Here is a 21,410-nt window from a genome sequence, read left to right on the forward strand (position 1 = left end):
GTCCACTAAGCAAGCTGGTCCTGGGGCTCTGTTCACAAACACAAACACACCCTACAGAGCCCCAGGACAACAGCACAATTAGACCCAACCAAATCATGAGAAAACAAAAAGATAATTACTTGACACATTGGAAAGAATTAACAAAAAAACAGAGCAAACTAGAATGCTATTTGGCCCTAAACAGAGAGTACACAGCAGCAGAATACCTGACCACTGTGACTGACCCAAAATTAAGGAAAGCTTTGACTATGTACAGACTCAGTGAGCATAGCCTTGCTATTGAGAAAGGCCGCCGTAGGCAGACATGGCTCTCAAGAGAAGACAGGCTATGTGCACACTGCCCACAAAATGAGGTGGAAACTGAGCTGCACTTCCTAACCTCCTGCCAAATGTATGACCATATTAGAGAGACATATTTCCCTCAGATTACACAGATCCACAAAGAATTCGAAAACAAATCCAAATTTGAAAAACTCCCATATCTACTGGGTGAAATTCCACAGTGTGCCATCACAGCAGCAAGATTTGTGACCTGTTGCCACGAGAAAAGGGCAACCAGTGAAGAACACACACCATTGTAAATACAACCCATATTTATGCTTATTTATTTTATCTTGTGTCCTTTAACCATTTGTACATTGTTAAAACACTGTATATATATATATATAATATGACATTTGTAATGTCTTTACTGTTTTGAAACCTCTGTATGTGTAATGTTTACTGTTAATTTTTGTTGTTTTTCACTTTATATATTCACTTTGTATGTTGTCTACCTCACTTGCTTTGGCAATGTTAACATGTTTCCCATGCCAATAAAGCCCTTGAATTGAATTGAATTGAATTGAGAGAGAGAGAGAGAGAGACAGAGAGAGAGAGAGAGAGAGACAGAGACGCAGAGAGAGAGAGAGACAGAGACGCAGAGAGAGAGAGACAGAGACGCAGAGAGAGAGAGAGACAGAGACGCAGAGAGAGAGAGAGACAGAGACGCAGAGAGAGAGAGAGACAGAGACGCAGAGAGAGAGAGAGACAGAGACGCAGAGAGAGAGACGCAGAGAGACAGAGAGAGAGACGCAGAGAGAGAGACACAGAGAGAGAGAGACAGAGACACAGAGAGAAAGAGAGAGAGAGACAGAGAGACACACAGAGAGAGAGAGAGAGAGAGAGAGAGAGAGAGAGAGAGAGAGAGAGAGAGAGAGACACAGAGAGAGAGAGAGAGACAGAGAGAGAGAGAGAGACACAGAGAGACAGAGAGACACAGAGAGAGAGAGAGACAGAGAGAAAGAGAGACAGAGAGACAGAGAGAAAGAGAGAGACACACAGAGAGAGAGAGACAGAGATAGACACACAGAGAGAGAGAGACAGAGAGAGACACACAGAGAGAGAGACAGAGAGACACACACAGAGAGAGAGAGACAGAGAGACAGAGAGAGAGAGAGACAGAGAGAGAGACACAGAGAGAGAGACACAGAGAGACACACACAGAGAGAGAGAGACAGAGAGACAGAGAGAGAGAGAGACAGAGAGAGAGACAAATACAGAACATGATTAGAATGAGTTGCTTGCATCAGAATCTCAGGTCTAAATTCATTCGTACATCTGAGCTATCTTTGTTGAAGTTGCTGGAACCAGTTGAAAAACATGAGAAAGAAATCTGTATCACTGCTCTGGACTGTATCACTGCTCTGGACTGTATCACTGCTCTGGACTGTATCACTGCTCTGGACTGTATCACTGCTCTGGACTGTATCACTGCTCTGGACTGTATCACTGCTCTGGACTGTATCACTGCTCTGGACTGTATCACTGCTCTGGACTGTATCACTGCTCTGGACTGTATCACTGCTCTGGACTGTATCACTGCTCTGGACTGTATCACTGCTCTGGACTGTATCACTGCTCTGGACTGTATCACTGCTCTGGACTGTATCACTGCTCTTTAATAAGCTTGCCGTTAAGAGCAGTCCAGAAAAGTGTTTGTGTGTGTGTGTGTGTGTGTGTGTGTGTGTGTGTGTGTGTGTGTGTGTGTGTGTGTATCCTCCTCACCCTCTCCATTCGGTTACGGTGCCTGATCTCCAGCTGCTCCTTGGCCTTCTGGAAGCGTGTATGCTCCTTGTCATCAGCGGGCGTCTCGAAGTACACGTCAACATCGTCAGTGGGCTGAGGGGTGGGGGGCACTGCTGCTGGGGGGGGCAGAGAACAGGGTCAGAGGAACAGACAGACTGACAGACACAGGCAGACAATACACATGGGACGCACAGAAACCAAGACAGAAAAAAGCTCCCAGCAGACAGAAGGTAGAAGGTGTTAGCCAGACAAACACACAGAAGGTCAGGAGACATTGAGAGAGCCTCTCCTCTCTCAGGCATTCTCTACATCCCAGACAACATGATAGTCTCTCCTCCCCTGTCCTCTACATCCCAGACAACATGATAGTCTCTCCTCCCCTGTCCTCTCCATCCCAGACAACATGATAGTCTCTCCTCCCCTGTCCTCTCCATCCCAGACAACATGATAGTCTCTCCTCACTTGTCCTCTGTCCTCTCCATCCCAGACAACATGATAGTCTCTCCTCCCCTGTCCTCTACATCCCAGATAACATGATAGTCTCTCCTCACTTGTCCTCTGTCCTCTCCATCCCAGACAACATGATAGTCTCTCCTCACTTGTCCTCTGTCCTCTCCATCCCAGACAACATGATAGTCTCTCCTCCCCTGTCCTCTCCATCCCAGACAACATGATAGTCTCTCCTCCCCTGTCCTCTCCATCCCAGACAACATGATAGTCTCTCCTCACTTGTCCTCTGTCCTCTCCATCCCAGACAACATGATAGTCTCTCCTCCCCTGTCCTCTACATCCCAGATAACATGATAGTCTCTCCTCACTTGTCCTCTGTCCTCTCCATCCCAGACAACATGATAGTCTCTCCTCACTTGTCCTCTGTCCTCTCCATCCCAGACAACATGATAGTCTCTCCTCCCCTGTCCTCTCCATCCCAGACAACATGATAGTCTCTCCTCCCCTGTCCTCTCCATCCCAGACAACATGATAGTCTCTCCTCACTTGTCCTCTGTCCTCTCCATCCCAGACAACATGATAGTCTCTCCTCCCCTGTCCTCTCCATCCCAGACAACATGATAGTCTCTCCTCCCCTGTCCTCTCCATCCCAGACAACATGATAGTCTCTCCTCCCCTGTCCTCTACATCCCAGATAACATGATAGTCTCTCCTCACTTGTCCTCTGTCCTCTCCATCCCAGACAACATGATAGTCTCTCCTCCCCTGTCCTCTCCATCCCAGACAACATGATAGTCTCTCCTCACTTGTCCTCTGTCCTCTCCATCCCAGACAACATGATAGTCTCTCCTCCCCTGTCCTCTACATCCCAGATAACATGATAGTCTCTCCTCACTTGTCCTCTGTCCTCTCCATCCCAGACAACATGATAGTCTCTCCTCACTTGTCCTCTGTCCTCTCCATCCCAGACAACATGATAGTCTCTCCTCACTTGTCCTCTGTCCTCTCCATCCCAGACAACATGATAGTCTCTCCTCCCCTGTCCTCTACATCCCAGATAACATGATAGTCTCTCCTCACTTGTCCTCTGTCCTCTCCATCCCAGACAACATGATAGTCTCTCCTCCCCTGTCCTCTACATCCCAGATAACATGATAGTCTCTCCTCACTTGTCCTCTGTCCTCTCCATCCCAGACAACATGATAGTCTCTCCTCCCCTGTCCTCTCCATCTCAGACAACATGATAGTCTCTCCTCCTCTGTATCCCTACACCACCACGCTACATGATAGGAGGAGATCATCCTGCTAGTAGTGAGGATGTTCTGGCAGGCTGAGACTAAGGTGACTGTGGAGGAATTTGACAGACAAAGCCTGGATCAACAATGTTGATCCAGTTTCTGCATTCTTCCTTTCAGTTGATGCTACAGCGCTATGTGGACACACACACACGCACACAGAGAGACAGGCCGAGAGACAGGCCGAGAGACAGGCCGAGAGACAGGCCGAGAGACAGGCCGAGAGACAGGCCAAGAGACAGGCCAAGAGACAGGCCATGTGTGTCTGTCTGTAGGGGACATGAAAGACAAGGCTGTGTATAGAACTGGGTAATCAGGGTTGTCTGGTTACCAGTCACTATATCGTTCAGTGTTGTTTTAATCCTTGTCCTGGGGAACCAAAAGTCCACAGGAGGTGTTTTCTTTCTTCTAGCGTCTAACACACATCTGGTACCACTAATCAAAGGTCTGATGAGTCCATCATTTGAATCAGGTGGGCAGTGCAGAACCAGCTCTGTGTTCCCAGGAGAGAGTCTGGGGTAGCAGAACCAGCTCTGAGCCTGGGAAACACTGTTACGATCTACCGATCCTGATGTGGTCACAGTAGTAGAGACTGGGGTAGCAGAAACAGAGACCAGTAAAGACTGGGGTAGCAGAAACAGAGACCAGTAGAGACTGGGGTAGCAGAAACAGAGACCAGTAGAGACCGGGGTAGCAGAAACAGAGACCAGTAGAGACCGGGGTAGCAGAAACAGAGACCAGTAGAGACCGGGGTAGCAGAAACAGAGACCAGTAGAGACCGGGGTAGCAGAAACAGAGACCAGTAGAGACCGGGGTAGCAGAAACAGAGACCAGTAGAGACCGGGGTAGCAGAAACAGAGACCAGTAGAGACCGGGGTAGCAGAAACAGAGACCAGTAGAGACCGGGGTAGCAGAAACAGAGACCAGTAGAGACTGGGGTAGCAGAAACAGAGACCAGTAGAGACTGGGGTAGCAGAAACAGAGACCAGTGGAGACTGGGGTAGCAGAAACAGAGACCAGTAGAGACTGGGGTAGCAGAAACAGAGACCAGTGGAGACTGGGGTAGCAGAAACAGAGACCAGTAGAGACTGGGGTAGCAGAAACAGAACAGCAAATGACACAAGACAGGGGTGGTGTAGGGGTGGTGGTGGTGGTGTAGGGGTGGTGGTGGTGGTGGTGGTGTAGGGGTGGTGGTGGTGGTGTAGGGGTGGTGGTGTAGGGGTGGTGGTGGTGGTGTAGGGGTGTTGGTGGTGGTGTAGGGGTGTTGGTGGTGGTGGGGTGTGGGGGTGGTGGTGGTGTAGGGGTGGTGGTGTAGGGGTGGTGGTGGTGGTGTAGTAGTGTAGTAGTGTGGTGGTGTAGTAGTGTAGTAGTGTGGTGGTGGTGTAGTAGTGTGGTGGTGGTGTAGTAGTGTGGTGGTGGTGTAGTAGTGTGGTGGTGGTGTAGTAGTGTGGTGGTGGTGTAGTAGTGTGGTGGTGGTGTAGTAGTGTGGTGGTGGTGTAGTAGTGTGGTGGTGTAGTAGTGTGGTGGTGTAGTAGTGTGGTGGTGTGGTGGTGTAGTAGTGTGGTGGTGGTGTAGTAGTGTGGTGGTGTAGTAGTGTGATGGTGGTGTAGTAGTGTAGTAGTGTGGTGGTGTAGTAGTGTAGTAGTGTAGTGGTGTAGTAGTGTGGTGGTGTAGTAGTGTAGTAGTGTGGTGGTGTAGTAGTGTGGTGGTGTGGTGGTGGTGTGGTGAGGTAGTAGTGTGGTGGTGTAGTAGTGTGGTGGTGTAGTAGTGTGGTGGTGTGGTGGTGGTGTAGTAGTGTGGTGGTGTAGTAGTGTGGTGGTGTAGTAGTGTGGTGGTGTAGTAGTGTGGTGGTGTAGTAGTGTGGTGGTGGTGTAGTAGTGTGGTGGTGGTGTAGTAGTGTAGTAGTGTGGTGGTGTGGTGGTGTAGTAGTGTGGTGGTGTAGTAGTGTGGTGGTGTAGTAGTGTGGTGGTGTAGTAGTGTGGTGGTGTAGTAGTGTGGTGGTGGTGTAGTGTGGTGGTGGTGTAGTAGTGTGGTGGTGGTGTAGTAGTGTAGTAGTGTAGTAGTGTGGTGGTGTAGTAGTAGTGTAGTAGTGTGGTGGTGGTGTAGTAGTGTAGTAGTGTGGTGGAGTAGTGGTGTGGTGGTGTAGTAGTGTGGTGGTGTAGTAGTGTAGTAGTGTGGTGGTGTAGTAGTGTGGTGGTGTAGTAGTGTAGTAGTGTAGTAGTGTGGTGGTGTAGTAGTGTGGTGGTGTAGTAGTGTGGTGGTGGTGTAGTAGTGTAGTAGTGTAGTAGTGTAGTAGTGTGGTGGTGTAGTAGTGTAGTAGTGTAGTAGTGTAGTGGTGTGGTGGTGTAGTAGTGTGGTGGTGTAGTAGTGTAGTAGTGTGGTGGTGTAGTAGTGTGGTGGTGTAGTGGTGTAGTAGTGTGGTGGTGTAGTAGTGTGGTGGTGTAGTAGTGTGGTGGTGTAGTAGTCTGGTGGTGTAGTAGTCTGGTGGTGTAGTAGTGTAATAGTGTGGTGGTGTAGTAGTGTGGTGGTGTGGTGGTGTAGTAGTCTGGTGGTGTAGTAGTGTAGTAGTGGAGTGGTGTAGTAGTGTGGTGGTGTAGTGGTGTGGTGGTGTAGTAGTGTGGTGGTGTAGTAGTGTAGTAGTGTGGTGGTGTAGTAGTGTGGTGGTGTAGTAGTGTGGTGGTGTAGTAGTGTGGTAGTGTGGTGGTGTAGTAGTGTGGTGGTGTAGTAGTCTGGTGGTGTAGTAGTGTAGTAGTCTGGTGGTGTAGTAGTGTAGTAGTGTGGTGGTGTAGTAGTGTGGTGGTGTAGTGGTGTAGTAGTGTGGTGGTGTAGTAGTCTGGTGGTGTAGTAGTGTGGTGGTGTAGTAGTGTGGTGGTGTAGTAGTGTAGTAGTGTGGTGGTGTAGTAGTGTGGCGGTGGTGTAGTAGTGTGGTGGTGTAGTAGTGTAGTAGTGTAGTAGTGTGGTGGTGTAGGTGTGGTGGTGTAGTAGTGTGGTGGTGTAGTAGTAGTGTAGTAGTGTGGTGGTGTAGTAGTGTAGTAGTGTGGTGGTGTAGTAGTGTGGTGGTGTGGTAGTGTGGTAGTGTAGTAGTGTGGTGGTGTAGTAGTGTGGTGGTGTAGTAGTGTGGTAGTGTGGTAGTGTAGTAGTGTGGTGGTGTAGTAGTGTGGTGGTGTAGTAGTGTAGTGGTGTAGTAGTAGTGTGGTGGGGGTGGTGGGGTGTTGGTGGTGGTGTAGGGATGTTGGTGGTGGTGGGGTGTGGGTGTGGTGGTGGGGTGTGGGGGTGGTGGTGGGGTGTGGGGGTGGTGGTGGTGTAGGGGTGTTGGTGGTGGTGTAGGGGTGTTGGTGGTGGTGTAGGGGTGTTGGTGGTGGTGTAGGTGTGTTGGTGGGGTGTGGGGGTGGTGGTGGTGTAGGGGTGTTGGTGGTGTAGGGGTGGTGGTGTAGGGGTGTTGGTGTAGGGGTGTTGGTGGTGGTGTAGGGGTGTTGGTGGGGTGTGGGGATGGTGGTGGTGTAGGGGTGTTGTAGGGGTGTTGGTGGTGGTGTAGGGGTGTTGGTGGTGGTGTAGGGGTGGTGGTGGTGTGGTGGTGTAGGGGTGTTGGTGGTGTGGTGGTGTAGGGGTGTTGGTGGTGTAGGTGGTAGTGGTGGTGTAGGGGTGTTGGTGATGGTGTAGGGGTGTTGGTGGTAGTGGTGGTGTAGGGGTGTTGGTGGTAGTGGTGGTGTAGGGGTGTTGGTGGTGTTGGTGGTAGTGGTGGTGATGGTGGTAGTGGTGGTGTAGGTGGTAGTGGTGGTGTAGGGGTGTTGTAGGGGTGTTGGTGGTGGTGTAGGGGTGTTGGTGTTGGTGGGGTGTGGGGATGGTGGTGGTGTAGGGGTGTTGGTGGTGTAGGGGTGTTGGTGGTGTAGGGGTGTTGGTGGTGGTGTAGGGGTGTTGTAGGGGTGTTGGTGGTGGTGGTGTGGTGGTGTAGGGGTGTTGGTGGTGTGGTGGTGTAGGGGTGTTGGTGGTGTAGGTGGTAGTGGTGGTGTAGGGGTGTTGGTGATGGTGTAGGGGTGTTGGTGGTAGTGGTGGTGTAGGGGTGTTGGTGGTGTTGGTGGTAGTGGTGGTGATGGTGGTAGTGGTGGTGTAGGGGTGTTGTAGGGGTGTTGGTGGTGGTGGGGTGTGGGGGTGGTGGTGGTGTAGGGGTGTTGGTGGTGGTGTAGGGGTGTTGGTGGTGGTGTAGGGGTGTTGGTGGTGGTGTAGGGGTGTTGGTGGTGGTGTAGGGGTGTTGGTGGTGGTGTAGGGGTGTTGGTGGTGGTGTAGGGGTGTTGGTGGTGGTGTATGGGTGTTGGTGGTGGTGTAGGGGTGTTGGTGGTGGTGTAGGGGTGTTGGTGGTAGTGGTGGTGGTGTGGTGGTGTAGGGGTGTTGGTGGTGTGGTGGTGTAGGGGTGTTGGTGGTAGTTAGTGGTGGTGTAGGTGGTAGTGGTGGTGTAGGGGTGTTGGTGATGGTGTAGGGGTTTTGGTGGTAGTGGTGGTGTAGGGGTGTTGGTGGTAGTGGTGGTGTAGGTGGTAGTGGTGGTGTAGGTGGTAGTGGTGGTGATGGTGGTGGTAGTGGTAGTGGTGGTGTAGGTGGTAGTGGTGGTGTAGGGGTGTTGGTGGTGTAGGGGTGTTGGTGGTGGTGTAGGGGTGTTGGTGGTGGTGGGGTGTGGGGGTGGTGGTGGTGTAGGGGTGTTGGTGGTGGTGTAGGGGTGTTGGTGGTGGTGTAGGGGTGTAGGGGTGTTGGTGGTGGTGTAGGGGTGTTGGTGGTGGTGTAGGGGTGTTGGTGGTAGTGGTGGTGTAGGGGTGTTGGTGGTGGTGTAGGGGTGTTGGTGGTAGTTAGTGGTGGTGTAGGTGGTAGTGGTGGTGTAGGGGTGTTGGTGATGGTGTAGGGGTGTTGGTGGTAGTGGTGGTGTAGGGGTGTTGGTGGTAGTGGTGGTGTTGGTGGTAGTGGTGACGTTGGTGGTAGTGGTGGTGTTGGTGGTAGTGGTGGTGGTGGTAGTGGTGGTGTAGGGGTGTTGGTGATGGTGTAGGGGTGTTGGTGGTAGTGGTGGTGTAGGGGTGTTGGTGGTAGTGGTGGTGTAGCGGTGTAGGTGGTAGTGGTGGTGTAGGGGTGTTGGTGATGGTGTAGGGGTGTTGGTGTTGGTGTAGGGCAGTTGGTGGTAGTGGTGGTGTAGGGGTGTTGGTGGTAGTGGTGGTGTAGGGGTGTTGGTCGTTGTGGTGGTGTAGGGGTGTTGGTGATAGTGGTGGTGTAGGGGTGTTGGTGGTAGTGGTGGTGTAGGGGTGTTGGTGGTAGTGGTGGTGTAGGGGTGTTGGTGGTAGTGGTGGTGTAGGGGTGTTGGTGGTAGTGGTGGTGTAGGGGTGTTGGTGGTAGTGGTGGTGTAGGGGTGTTGGTGGTAGTGGTGGTGTAGGGGTGTTGGTGGTAGTGGTGGTGTAGGGGTGTTGGTGGTAGTGGTGGTGTTGGTGGTAGTGGTGGTGTAGGGTGGTTGGTGGTAGTGGTGGTGTAGGGGAGTTGGTGGTAGTGGTGGTGTAGGGGAGCTGGTGGTAGTGGTGGTGTAGGGGTGTTGGTGGTAGTGGTGGTGTAGGGGTGTTGGTGGTAGTGTAGGGGTGTTGGTGGTAGTGTAGGGGTGTTGGTGGTAGTGTAGGGGTGTTGGTGGTAGTGTAGGGGTGTTGGTGGTAGTGTAGGGGTGTTGGTGGTAGTGTAGGGGTGTTGGTGGTAGTGTAGGGGTGTTGGTGGTAGTGTAGGGGTGTTGGTGGTAGTGGTAGTGTAGGGGTGTTGGTGGTGTTGGTGGTAGTGGTAGTGTAGGGGTGTTGGTGGTGTTGGTGGTGTAGGGGTGTTGGTGTAGTGTAGGGGTGTTGGTGGTAGTGTAGGGGTGTTGGTGGTAGTGTAGGGGTGTTGGTGGTAGTGTAGGGGTGTTGGTGGTAGTGGTGGTGTAGGGGTGTTGGTGGTGTAGGGGTGTTGGTGGTAGTGGTGGTGTAGGGGTGTTGGTGGTGGTGTAGTGGTGGTGGTGGGGTGTGGGGGTGGTGGTGGTGTAGGGGTGTTGGTGGTGGTGTAGGGGTGTTGGTGGTGGTGTAGGGGTGTAGGGGTGTTGGTGGTGGTGTAGGGGTGTTGGTGGAAGTGGTGGTGTAGGGGTGTTGGGGTTTTGGTGGTGGTGTAGGGGTGTTGGTGGTGGTGTAGGGGTGTTGGTGGTGGTGTAGGGGTGTTGGTGGTGGTGTAGGGGTGTTGTAGGGGTATTGGTGGTGGTGTAGGGGTGTTGGTGGTGGTGTAGGGGTGTTGGTTGTAGTGGTGGTGTTGGTGTAGGGGTGGTGGTGGTGTGGTGGTGTAGGGGTGTTGGTGGTGTGGTGGTGTAGGGGTGTTGGTGGTAGTTAGTGGTGGTGTAGGTGGTAGTGGTGGTGTAGGGGTGTTGGTGATGGTGTAGGGGTGTTGGTGGTAGTGGTGGTGTAGGGGTGTTGGTGGTAGTGGTGGTGTTGGTGGTGACGTTGGTGGTAGTGGTGGTGTAGGTGGTAGTGGTGGTGTAGGGGTGTTGGTGATGGTGTAGGGGTGCTGGTGATGGTGTAGGGGTGTTGGTGTTGGTGTAGGGGTGTTGGTGGTAGTGGTAGTGTAGGGGTGTTGGTGGTAGTGTAGGGATGTTGGTGGTAGTGTAGGGGTGTTGGTGGTGTTGGTGGTAGTGGTAGTGTAGGGGTGTTGGTGGTAGTGGTAGTGTAGGGGTGTTGGTGGTGTAGGGGTGTAGGGGTGTTGGTGTAGTGTAGGGGTGTTGGTGGTAGTGTAGGGGTGTTGGTGGTAGTGTAGGGGTGTTGGTGGTAGTGGTGGTGTTGGTGGTGTAGGGGTGTTGGTGGTAGTGGTGGTGTAGGGGTGTTGGTGGTAGTGGTGGTGTAGGGGTGTTGGTGGTAGTGGTAGTGTAGGGGTGTTGGTGGTAGTGTAGGGGTGTTGGTGGTAGTGTAGGGGTGTTGGTGGTAGTGTAGGGGTGTTGGTGGTAGTGTAGGGGTGTTGGTGGTAGTGTAGGGGTGTTGGTGGTGTAGGAGTGTTGGTGGTGTAGGGGTGTTGGTGGTGTTGGTGGTGTAGGGGTGTTGGTGGTGTAGGGGTGTTGGTGGTGTAGGGGTGTTGGTGGTGTAGGGGTGTTGGTGGTGTGGTGGTGTTGGTGGTAGTGGTGGTAGTGGTGGTGTTGGTGGTAGTGGTGGTGTTGGTGGTGTTGGTGGTAGTGGTGGTGTTGGTGGTAGTGGTGGTGTTGGTGGTAGTGGTGGTGTTGGTGATAGTGGTGGTGTTGGTGATAGTGGTGGTGTTGGTGATAGTGGTGGTGTAGGGGTGTTGGTGGTAGTGGTGGTGTTGGTGGTAGTGGTGGTGTAGGGGTGTTGGTGGTAGTGGTGGTGGTGGTGGTGTAGGGGTGTTGGTGGTAGTGGTAGTGTAGGGGTGTTGGTGGTAGTGGTGGTGTAGGGGTGTTGGTGGTAGTGGTGGTGTTGGTGGTGACGTTGGTGGTAGTGGTGGTGTAGGTGGTAGTGGTGGTGTAGGGGTGTTGGTGATGGTGTAGGGGTGCTGGTGATGGTGTAGGGGTGTTGGTGTTGGTGTAGGGGTGTTGGTGGTAGTGTAGGGGTGTTGGTGGTAGTGTAGGGATGTTGGTGGTAGTGTAGGGGTGTTGGTGGTGTTGGTGGTAGTGGTAGTGTGGGGGTGTTGGTGGTAGTGGTAGTGTAGGGGTGTTGGTGGTGTAGGGGTGTAGGGGTGTTGGTGTAGTGTAGGGGTGTTGGTGGTGGTGTTGGTGGTGTAGGGGTGTTGGTGGTAGTGGTGGTGTAGGGGTGTTGGTGGTAGTGTAGGGGTGTTGGTGGTAGTGTAGGGGTGTTGGTGGTAGTGTAGGGGTGTTGGTGGTAGTGTAGGGGTGTTGGTGGTAGTGTAGGGGTGTTGGTGGTAGTGTAGGGGTGTTGGTGGTAGTGTAGGGGTGTTGGTGGTAGTGTAGGGGTGTTGGTGGTAGTGTAGGGGTGTTGGTGGTAGTGTAGGGGTGTTGGTGGTAGTGTAGGGGTGTTGGTGGTAGTGTAGGGGTGTTGGTGGTAGTGTAGGGGTGTTGGTGGTGTAGGAGTGTTGGTGGTGTAGGGGTGTTGGTGGTGTAGGGGTGTTGGTGGTGTAGGGGTGTTGGTGGTGTGGTGGTGTTGGTGGTAGTGGTGGTAGTGGTGGTGTTGGTGGTAGTGGTGGTGTTGGTGGTAGTGGTGGTGTTGGTGGTAGTGGTGGTGTTGGTGATAGTGGTGGTGTTGGTGGTAGTGGTGGTGTAGGGGTGTTGGTGGTAGTGGTGGTGTTGGTGGTAGTGGTGGTGTAGGGGTGTTGGTGGTAGTGGTGGTGGTGGTGGTGTAGGGGTGTTGGTGGTAGTGGTAGTGTAGGGGTGTTGGTGGTAGTGGTGGTGTAGGGGTGTTGGTGGTGTTGGTGGTAGTGGTGGTGTAGGGGTGTTGGTGGTGTTGGTGGTAGTGGTGGTGTAGGGGTGTTGGTGGTACTGGTGGTGTTGGTGGTAGTGGTGGTGTAGGGGTGTTGGTGGTAGTAGGAGTGTTGGGGTGTTGGTGGTAGTGGTGGTGTAGGTGGTAGTGGTGGTGTAGGGGTGTTGGTGGTAGTGGTGGTGTAGGGGTGTTGGTGGTAGTGGTGGTGTAGGGGTGTTGGTGGTAGTGGTGGTGTAGGGGTGTTGGTGGTGTAGGGATGTTGGCGGTGTAGGGATGTTGGCGGTAGTGGTGGTGTAGGGGTATTGGTGGTAGTGGTGGTGTAGGGGTATTGGTGGTAGTGTAGGGGTGTTGGTGGTGTTGGTGGTAGTGGTGGTGTTGGTGGTAGTGGTGGAGTAGGGGTGTTGGTGGTAGTGTAGGGGTGTTAGTGGTGGTGGTGGTGGTAGTGTAGGGGTGTTGGTGGTAGTGGTGGTGTAGGGGTGTTGGTGGTAGTGGTGGTGTAGGGGTATTGGTGGTAGTGGTGGTGTAGGGGTGTTGGTGGTGTAGGGATGTTGGCGGTAGTGGTGGTGTAGGGGTATTGGTGGTAGTGGTGGTGTAGGGGTATTGGTGGTGTAGGGGTGTTGGTGGTAGTGGTGGTGTAGGGGTGTAGGTGGTAGTGGTGGTGTAGGGGTATTGGTGGTAGTGGTGGTGTAGGGGTGTTGGTGGTAGTGGTGGTGTAGGGGTGTTGGTGGTAGTGGTGGTGTAGGGGTGTTGGTGGTAGTGGTGGTAGTGGTGGTGTAGGGGTGTGGTGGTTTCGCCGGCCTGTTTGGCGAGGCTTGCTGTGAGCCTGACTTACTAAGGCGTTTGCACACGGCCATGCAGTATTCCTCAGAGTCAAAGTTGTTGCGGTTTCCAGCGCAGCCCCCATACACGAAGCGGACGCACTTCCTGGTTGTCATATCGAAGTGCCAGCGGGCCATGGAGGCACGGCAGGGGCCTGTCTCAGCCTCCAGGGTACACACCGCTGGTAGTCAGGGATAGGTCAGGGGTCAGCTGTTAGAACATCCACCCACGGGGGGGCAGCACTCACATCTACCCCTCAATGATTTATAACCACTGAGGGAACCTACTGAAGCAGGAAGTGTCCTCCAGCAATGTCCTACACTACCTTGTCTTTCAACGCTCCTACCCATGATCATCCTGATAACCCTATAGTAGCTATGGCAGTTCATAACCTGACACAGGATGTCAACATTTCAAAGCTCCTACCCATGATCATCCTGATAGCTACTAAAGGGTTATGACAGTTCATAACCTGACACAGGATGTCAACATTTCAACGCTCCTACCCATGATCATCCTGATAGCTACTAAAGGGTTATGACAGTTCATAACATGACACAGGATGTCAACATTTCAACGCTCCTACCCATGATCACCCTGATAGCTACTAAAGGGTTATGACAGTTCATAACATGACACAGGATGTCAACATTTCAACGCTCCTACCCATGATCATCCTGATAGCTACTAAAGGGTTATGACAGTTCATAACATGACACAGGATGTCAACATTTCAACGCTCCTACCCATGATCATCCTGATAGCTACTAAAGGGTTATGACAGTTCATAACATGACACAGGATGTCAACATTTCAACGCTCCTACCCATGATCATCCTGATAGCTACTAAAGGGTTATGACAGTTCATAACATGACACAGGATGTCAACATTTCAACGCTCCTACCCATGATCATCCTGATAGCTACTAAAGGGTTATGACAGTTCATAACATGACACAGGATGTCAACATTTCAACGCTCCTACCCATGATCATCCTGATAGCTACTAAAGGGTTATGACAGTTCATAACCTGACACAGGATGTCAACATTGGAACATTAAAAAAAGGAATGTTTGAGAAAGTGGAGAAAAAAAAAAGTTTATTTTTTTCTACACATCATGCTAACATTGTAAAAACATGGTAGGACAACTATATTTAATTATACATTTCTACACTGCAAATTGAAAACTACTAATCCCCCAAAATTAGAAATCGCATTTCAAAACTAATAATAATAATTTATAATAATAATAATGATCACAAATCTATTTATGTAGATACACTGTATATACAAAAGTATGTGGACACCCCTTCGAAGTAGTGAATTCGGCCAGTTCAGCCACACCTGTTGCTGACAGGTGTATAAAATCGAGCACAAAGCCATGTAATCTCCATAGACAAACATTAACAGTAGAATGGCCCTTACTGAAGAGCTTTCAACGTGGCACCGTCACAGGATGCCACCTTTCCAACAAGTCAGTTCATCAAATTTTTGCCCTACTAGAGCTGCCCCGGTCAACTGTAAGTACTGTTTGTGAAGTGGAAACGTCTAGGAGCAACAACGGCTCAGACACGAAGTGGTAGGCCAAACACGCTCAAAGAACGGGACCTCCGAAGTGCGTAAAAATGATCTGTCCTCGGTTGCAACACTCACTACCGAGTTCCAAACTGCCTCTGGAAGCAACATCAGCACAATAACTGTTAGTCTGGAGCTTCATGAAATGGGTTTCCGTGGCCGAGCAGCCGCACACAAGCCGAAGATCACCAAGCATAACGCCAAGCGTTGGCTGGAGGGGTGTAAAGCTCACTGCCATTGGACCCCGGAGCAGTGGAAACACGTTGTCTGGAGTGATGAATCACCGAATGGCAGTGCGGCAGAGGAATCTGGGTTTGGTAGATGCCAGGAGAAGACTACCTGTCCCAATGCATAGTGCCCACTGTAAAGTTTGGTGGAGGAGGAATAATGTTCTGGGGCTGTTTTTCATGGTTCGGGCTCCTTAGAGCCAGTGAAGGCTTCTAGACGATTCTGTGGCAACAGTTTGGGTAAGGCCCTTTCCTGTTTCAGCATGACAATGCCCCCCCGTGCACAAAGTGACGTCTATACTGAAATGGTGTGTCGAGATCGGTGTGGAAACTTGACTGGCCTGCACAGAGCCCTAACCTCAACCCCATTGCACACCTTTGGGATGAATTGGAACGGCGACTGTGAGCCAGGCCTAATCGCCCAACATCAGTGCCCGACCTCTCTAATGCTCTTGTGGCTGAATGGAAGCAAGTCCCTGCGGCAATGTTCCAACATCTAGTGGAAAGTCTTCCCAGAAGAGTGGAGGCTGTTATAGCAGCAATGTTCCAACATCTAGTGGAAAGCCTTCCCAGAAGAGTGGAGGCTGTTATAGCAGCAATGTTCCTACATCTAGTGGAAAGCCTTCCCAGAAGAGTGGAGGCTGTTATAGCAGCAATGTTCCAACATCTAGTGGAAAGCCTTCCCAGAAGAGTGGAAGCTGTTATGGCAGCAATGTTCCAACATCTAGGGGAAAGCCTTCCCAGAAGAGTGGAGGCTGTTATAGCAGCAATGTTCCAACATCTAGTGGAAAGCCTTCCCAGAAGAGTGTAGGCTGTTATAGCAGCAATGTTCCAACATATAGTGGAAGGCCTTCCCAGAAGAGTGGAGGCTGTTATAGCAGCAATGTTCCAACATCTAGTGGAAAGCCTTCCCAGAAGAGTGGAGGCTGTTATAGCAGCAATGTACCAACATCTAGTGGAAAGCCTTCCCAGGAGAGTGGAGGCTGTTATAGCAGCAATGTTCCAACATCTAGTGGAAAGCCTTCCCAGGAGGCTGTTATAGCAGCAAAGGGGGAACTAACTCCATATTAATACTCATGATTTTGGAATGAGATGTTTGACGAGAAGAAGAAGGTGTCCACACACTTTTGTTGTATTTTCAGTGAGCTCCAAAAGTATTGGGAGACACGTTTTGTTTCTGTACTCCAGAACTTTAGATTTTAAATGATACAATGACTATGAGGTCAAAGTGCAGCCTGCCAGCTTTAAAATACATTTTTTTTGGTACCCTTTCCAGATCTGTTCCTAGACACAATCCTGTCTCTGAGCTCTACGGATAATTACTTGAACCTCATGGCTTGGTTTTTGCTCTGACATGCACTGTCAATTGTGGGACCTTATATAGACAGGTGAGTGCCTTTCCAAATCATGTCCAATCAATTGAATTTACCACAGGTGGACCCCAATCAAGTTGTAGAAACATCTCAAGGATGATCAATGGAAACAAGATGCACCTGAACCATTTACTATTTATATTGGGCACAACATCTGAAACAACCAAAACAAACAGAAAATGCATCCAACAAGTTTGTAGAGTCACCAGCTTGATGTAATCATTGCGTGCTATGAATATAGGACCAAATACTAAACTTTGAACTACTTTAAAACACATTTAAGTGAATTTGTCCCAATACTTTTGGTCCTCTAAAACAGGGGGACTGTGTACATAAAGAGCTGTAATTTCTGGTCCTCTAAAACAGGGGGACTGTGTACATAAAGAGCTGTTATTTCTGGTCCTCTAAAACAGGGGGACTGTGTACATAAAGAGCTGTAATTTCTGGTCCTCTAAAACAGGGGGACTGTGTACATAAAGAGCTGTTATTTCTGGTCCTCTAAAACAGGGGGACTGTGTACATAAAGAGCTGTTATTTCTGGTCCTCTAAAACAGGGGGACTGTGTACATAAAGAGCTGTTATTTCTAAACGTTTCCCCCGATATGGATGAAAATACCTTTTAAATTAAAGCTGACAGTCTGACCTTTAACCTCAGTCATTGTATCATTTTAAATCCAAAGTGCTGGAGTACAGAGACTACATACACACACACACAACCGTTCAAAAGGTTGGGGTCACTCAGAAATGTCCTTGTTTTCCATGAAAACATACATGAAATGAGTTGCAAAATGATTATGAAATATAGTCAAGACGTTGACAAGGTTATAAATAATGGCTTTGCTTTCGTCAAAGAATCCTCCATTTGCAGCGATTACAGCCTTGCAGACCTTTGGCATTCTAGTTGTCAATGTGTTGAGGTAATCTGAAGAGATTTCACCCCATGCTTCCTGAGGAACCTCCCACAAGTTGGATTGGCTTGATGGGCACTTCTTACGTACCAAACGGTCAAGCTGCTCCCACAACAGCTCAATAGGGTTGAGATCCGGTGACTGTGCTTGCCACTCCATTATAGACAGAATACCAGCTGACTGCTTCTTCCCTAAATAGTTATTGCATAGTTTGGAGCTGTGCTTTGGGTCATTGTCCTGTTGTAGGAGGAAATTGGCTCTAATTAAGCCCACACGGTATGGCATGATGGAGTGATAGCCTTCCTTCTTCAAGATCCCTTTACCCTGTGTCATGACGTTGGCCTGGGGGTTGGTTTATGACCGTCATAAAGACCTCTTCCCCCCTGTTTCCTCTCTCTCTACCCTACTGATGTTGCATTTGAAAAACCCTTGGTTAACATAGAGATTCTGGGAACATCAGAATGTGGGGGGAAATTAACTATATTCTGGTAATCCGAACAATTGAACATATGCAGTGGTACTTAATGAATATGATGTCAGTTCGGTTGTCATCTGAGACATTCTCATCAATGATAAGATGACATAAACTCTACAGTGGAAAGTCTACACATCAGAGTTATCGGATTCACATGGAATTGTTGTTCAATTTAAATGTTTGAATATAAAATTATTCGTGATGGGATGAAATGTGATTTTAGCTTCTAAAATGTGAGATTTGGGTTTTCATAAGGTTAGGGCTCTGCTCAATCAGTGGCCCTCCCCTGTGAAGGGACAAGGGCTATAAAACTTTTCAAACACACCCTCCTCTCCCTTCCTATATAAAGCCTTGACGACAATATAACCTCCTGTTCTGAGGATGTGGGGACGACGGTCCGATGCCAGAATGGTTCAGATAATAACTACAGAACGAAGCCAACATCAGCGTGAGCTTTGGTTGCGAATGGTATGAACTTTGAACTCTTATTCACTACAGAAGTGATACCTCCTAGCCGTTGAGTTAGCAACAGCAGCTGCAAACGAGGGTTAGGAAGGAACAGACAGTATCCCGTCTATCATACAATGACGTTACTACAACGTAACTAATTTACCAGCAGAAACATTCTTCAAAGGACTCGGTTGGGCAACACGGCCTTCCATCTACCACCAACCTACCGAAGAGCAGCTCAGAGTAAATATTTATTGCATTTTCCTTTTCCAAATGGGTGGTAATTTAGAATGCATAAGATACTGTATTTACGATAGCACAGCTTCGCCCTTTGTTCCTCAGTCTTCCCGCTCTTTCACTCAAACCCCGCCCCCTTTTCTTTTGTGTAACAATCTGTCATATCTGTTCCGCCCGCTAGGGACGTTTTCCTTTAGGACGTCATTTGTAATCAAGGTATGATTAATTGTGTAATCCTGTGTGATTAGTTAGGTATTTAGTAAATAAATAATCACATTTTGTATTGCTGATTCAACTTGTTAGCCAGGGTTCGTGAAGATAACCAAGAATATACAACTTTCAGATGAGACTGAATTAAGGTGACGATTAATATTGACTGCTATTGATGTAAAATATTACTAGGTCTTTAAGAGTTTATTCGGAAGATAACAGCTCTATAAATATTATTTAGTGGTCCTTCGACTCTCTAGTTAATTACATTTACATGATTAGCTCAATCAGGTAATATTAATTACGGATAAATAATTTTATAGAATAGCATGTCATATCACTTAATCCGGCATAGCCAGACACGACACCTGTATAAATCTCCCACTTTACCACTACCCCAGACCATCACATTGCCTCCACCATGCTTGACAGATGGCGTTTTCTCAGTTGAGTTATAGCCTACAAAGTGGCCTACTGTAGCCAGCTAGCTAGCTGTTGCAAAATGGAGTGATATCTTGAAGAAGGAAGGCTCTCTTTTACCCTGTACAAATCTCCAAATTTACCACTACCAAAGCACCCCCAGACCATCACATTCCCTCCACCATGCTTGACAGATAGCGGTAATCACTCCTCCAGCATCTTTTCATTTTTTCTGCATCTCACAAATGTTCTTCTGTGTGATCCGAACACTTAGATTAGTCTGTCCATGACACTTTTTCCCCAATCTTCCTCTGTCCAGTGTTTGTGTCCATCTTGATATTTTATTTTTATTGGCCTGTCTAAGATATGGCTTTTTCTTTGCAACTCTGCCTAGAAGGCAGAAGTTGACGTTGAGACTGGACAGAGGAACTCTGCCTAGAAGGCCAGCATCCCGGAGTCACCTCTTCACTCTTGACATTGAGACCGGTGTTTTGTAGTACACAGCGTTGTACGAGATCTTCAGTTCCTTGGAAATTTCTGGCATGGAATAGCCTTCATTTCTCAGAACAAGAATAGACTGACAAGTTTCAGAAGAAAGTCCTTTGTTTCTGGCCATTTTGAGCCTGTAATTAAACCCACAAATGCTGATGCTCCAGATACTCAACTAGTCTAAAGAAGGCCAGTTTTATTGCTTCTTTAAAATCAGGACAAGTTTTCAGCTGTGCTAACATAATTGCCAAAGGGTTTTCTCATGATCCATTAGCCTTTTAAAATGATAAACTTGTATTAGCTAACAGAACGTGCCATTGGAACACAGGAGTGATGGTTGCTGATAATGGGCCTCTGTACGCCTATGTAGATATTCCATTAAAAAAGAATAATCTGCCGTCTCCAGCTACAATAGTCATTTACAACATCAACATTGGCTACACTGTAGTTCGATGGACAAAAAAAAAGTGCTTTTCTTTCAAAAACAAGGACTTTTCTAAGTGACATAATTGACCCCCAAACTTTTGAACAGTAGTGCATTTTATTATATTATAATATATTATATATTTCGCTAAAAAAATAAAACAAAAAATAACTCGCAGGCCGGTTCTGCCAGCAGGTCTGTTGCCGACGGCAACTCTAACTCTAAAAGGTGGAAAAGAAAGAATAAAAGACAGTACCAACCTTTGACCTCTGTCAGGGTCTTGTCTTCATCCTGGCTCTCTGGAACACTATCCCTCTCTTTCTTCTCCTCCTCCTCCTCTTCCTCTCTGTCGGCCTCCTCATCTTCATACACATAGTGGTACTCTTCCTCATCTTCATCTTCCTCATCCAATGGCTCCTCCTCTTTCTGAGTGGTGGGCTGCTCATCAGCTGGGGCCTCGCTGAGAGAGAGACGGGGAGAGAGAGAGACAGGAGAGAGAGACGGGAGAGAGAGAGGGGAGAGAGAGAGAAAGAGAGAGAGAGGGGAGAGAGAGAAAGAGAGAGAGAGGGGAGAGAGAGAAAGAGAGAGAGAGGGGAGAGAAAGAAGAGAGAAGAGAGAGATTTAATTAATAGTAGAATAAATTAAATCGATGTGTCAGATCAAAGCTGGTCTGGGTTATGAACACTACATTTGTGGTGCTCGTCAACACTACATGACCAAATGCTCGTCGAACATCGCATTCCAAAATCATTTGCATTAATATGGAGTTGGTTCCTCCTTTGCTGCTATAACAGCCTCCACTCTTCTGGGAAGGCTTTCGACTAGATGTTGGTACATTGCTGCTATAACAGCCTCCACTCTTCTGGGAAGGCTTTCCACTAGACGTTGGAACATTGCTGCTATAACAGCCTCCACTCTTCTGGGAAGGCTTTCCACTAGATGTAGGAACATTGCTGCTATAACAGCCTCCACTCTTCTGGGAAGACTTTCCACTAGATGTTGGAACATTGCTGCAGGGACTTGCTTCCATTCAGCCACAAGAGCATTAGTGACATCGGGCACTGATGTTGGGCGATTAGGTCTGGCTCGCTGTCGGCGTTCCAATTCATCCCAAATGTATTCGATGGGGTTGAGGTCAGGGCTCTGTGCAGGCCAGTCAAGTTCTTCCACATCGATCCCGACAAACCATTTCTGTATGGACCTCGATTTGTGCACGGGGGTATTGTCATGCTGAAACAGGAAAGGGCCTTTCCCAAACTGTTGCCACAAATCTGGAAGCACAGATTCATCTAGAATGTCATTGTATACTGTAGTGTTAAGGTTTCCCTTCACTGGATCTAAGGAGCCGAACCATGAAAAACAGCCCCAGAACATTATTCCTCCTCCACCAAACTTTACAGTTGGCACTGTGCATTGGGGCAGGTAGTGTTCTCCTAGCATCCGCCAAACCCAGATTTGTCCCACGGACTGCCATTCGGTGATTCATCACTCCAGAGAACGTGTTTCCACTGCTCCAAGGTCCAATGGCGGTGGCTTTACACCACTCCAGCCGACGCTTGGAGTTGCTCATGGTGATCTTA

At 49.3% G+C, this 21,410-nt stretch overlaps 1 protein-coding gene across 16 annotated transcripts in view; it reads right to left on the reverse strand.

Moving 5' to 3' along the window:
* The window catches only part of LOC139383183 (amyloid beta (A4) precursor-like protein 2), a 159,263-nt gene that overhangs the window by 63,652 nt on the left and 74,201 nt on the right, over positions 1–21,410 (reverse strand). For 6 of the 16 annotated variants that reach the window (XM_071127609.1, XM_071127606.1, XM_071127604.1 and 3 more), the window contains exons 6-8: positions 20,091–20,290; positions 13,053–13,220; positions 2,047–2,183 (exon numbers count right to left, since the gene is read on the reverse strand). In XM_071127609.1, coding sequence (XP_070983710.1) covers positions 2,047–2,183; positions 13,053–13,220; positions 20,091–20,290 — 505 coding nt within the window. The remainder of the gene's footprint in view (positions 1–2,046; positions 2,184–13,052; positions 13,221–20,090; positions 20,291–21,410) is intronic. The other 10 variants (XM_071127607.1, XM_071127610.1, XM_071127605.1 and 7 more) reach the window with 2 other exon arrangements.

Source organism: Oncorhynchus clarkii, chromosome 24 (genome assembly GCF_045791955.1).
Source record: "Oncorhynchus clarkii lewisi isolate Uvic-CL-2024 chromosome 24, UVic_Ocla_1.0, whole genome shotgun sequence".
Classification (NCBI taxonomy): Eukaryota; Metazoa; Chordata; class Actinopteri; order Salmoniformes; family Salmonidae; genus Oncorhynchus; species Oncorhynchus clarkii.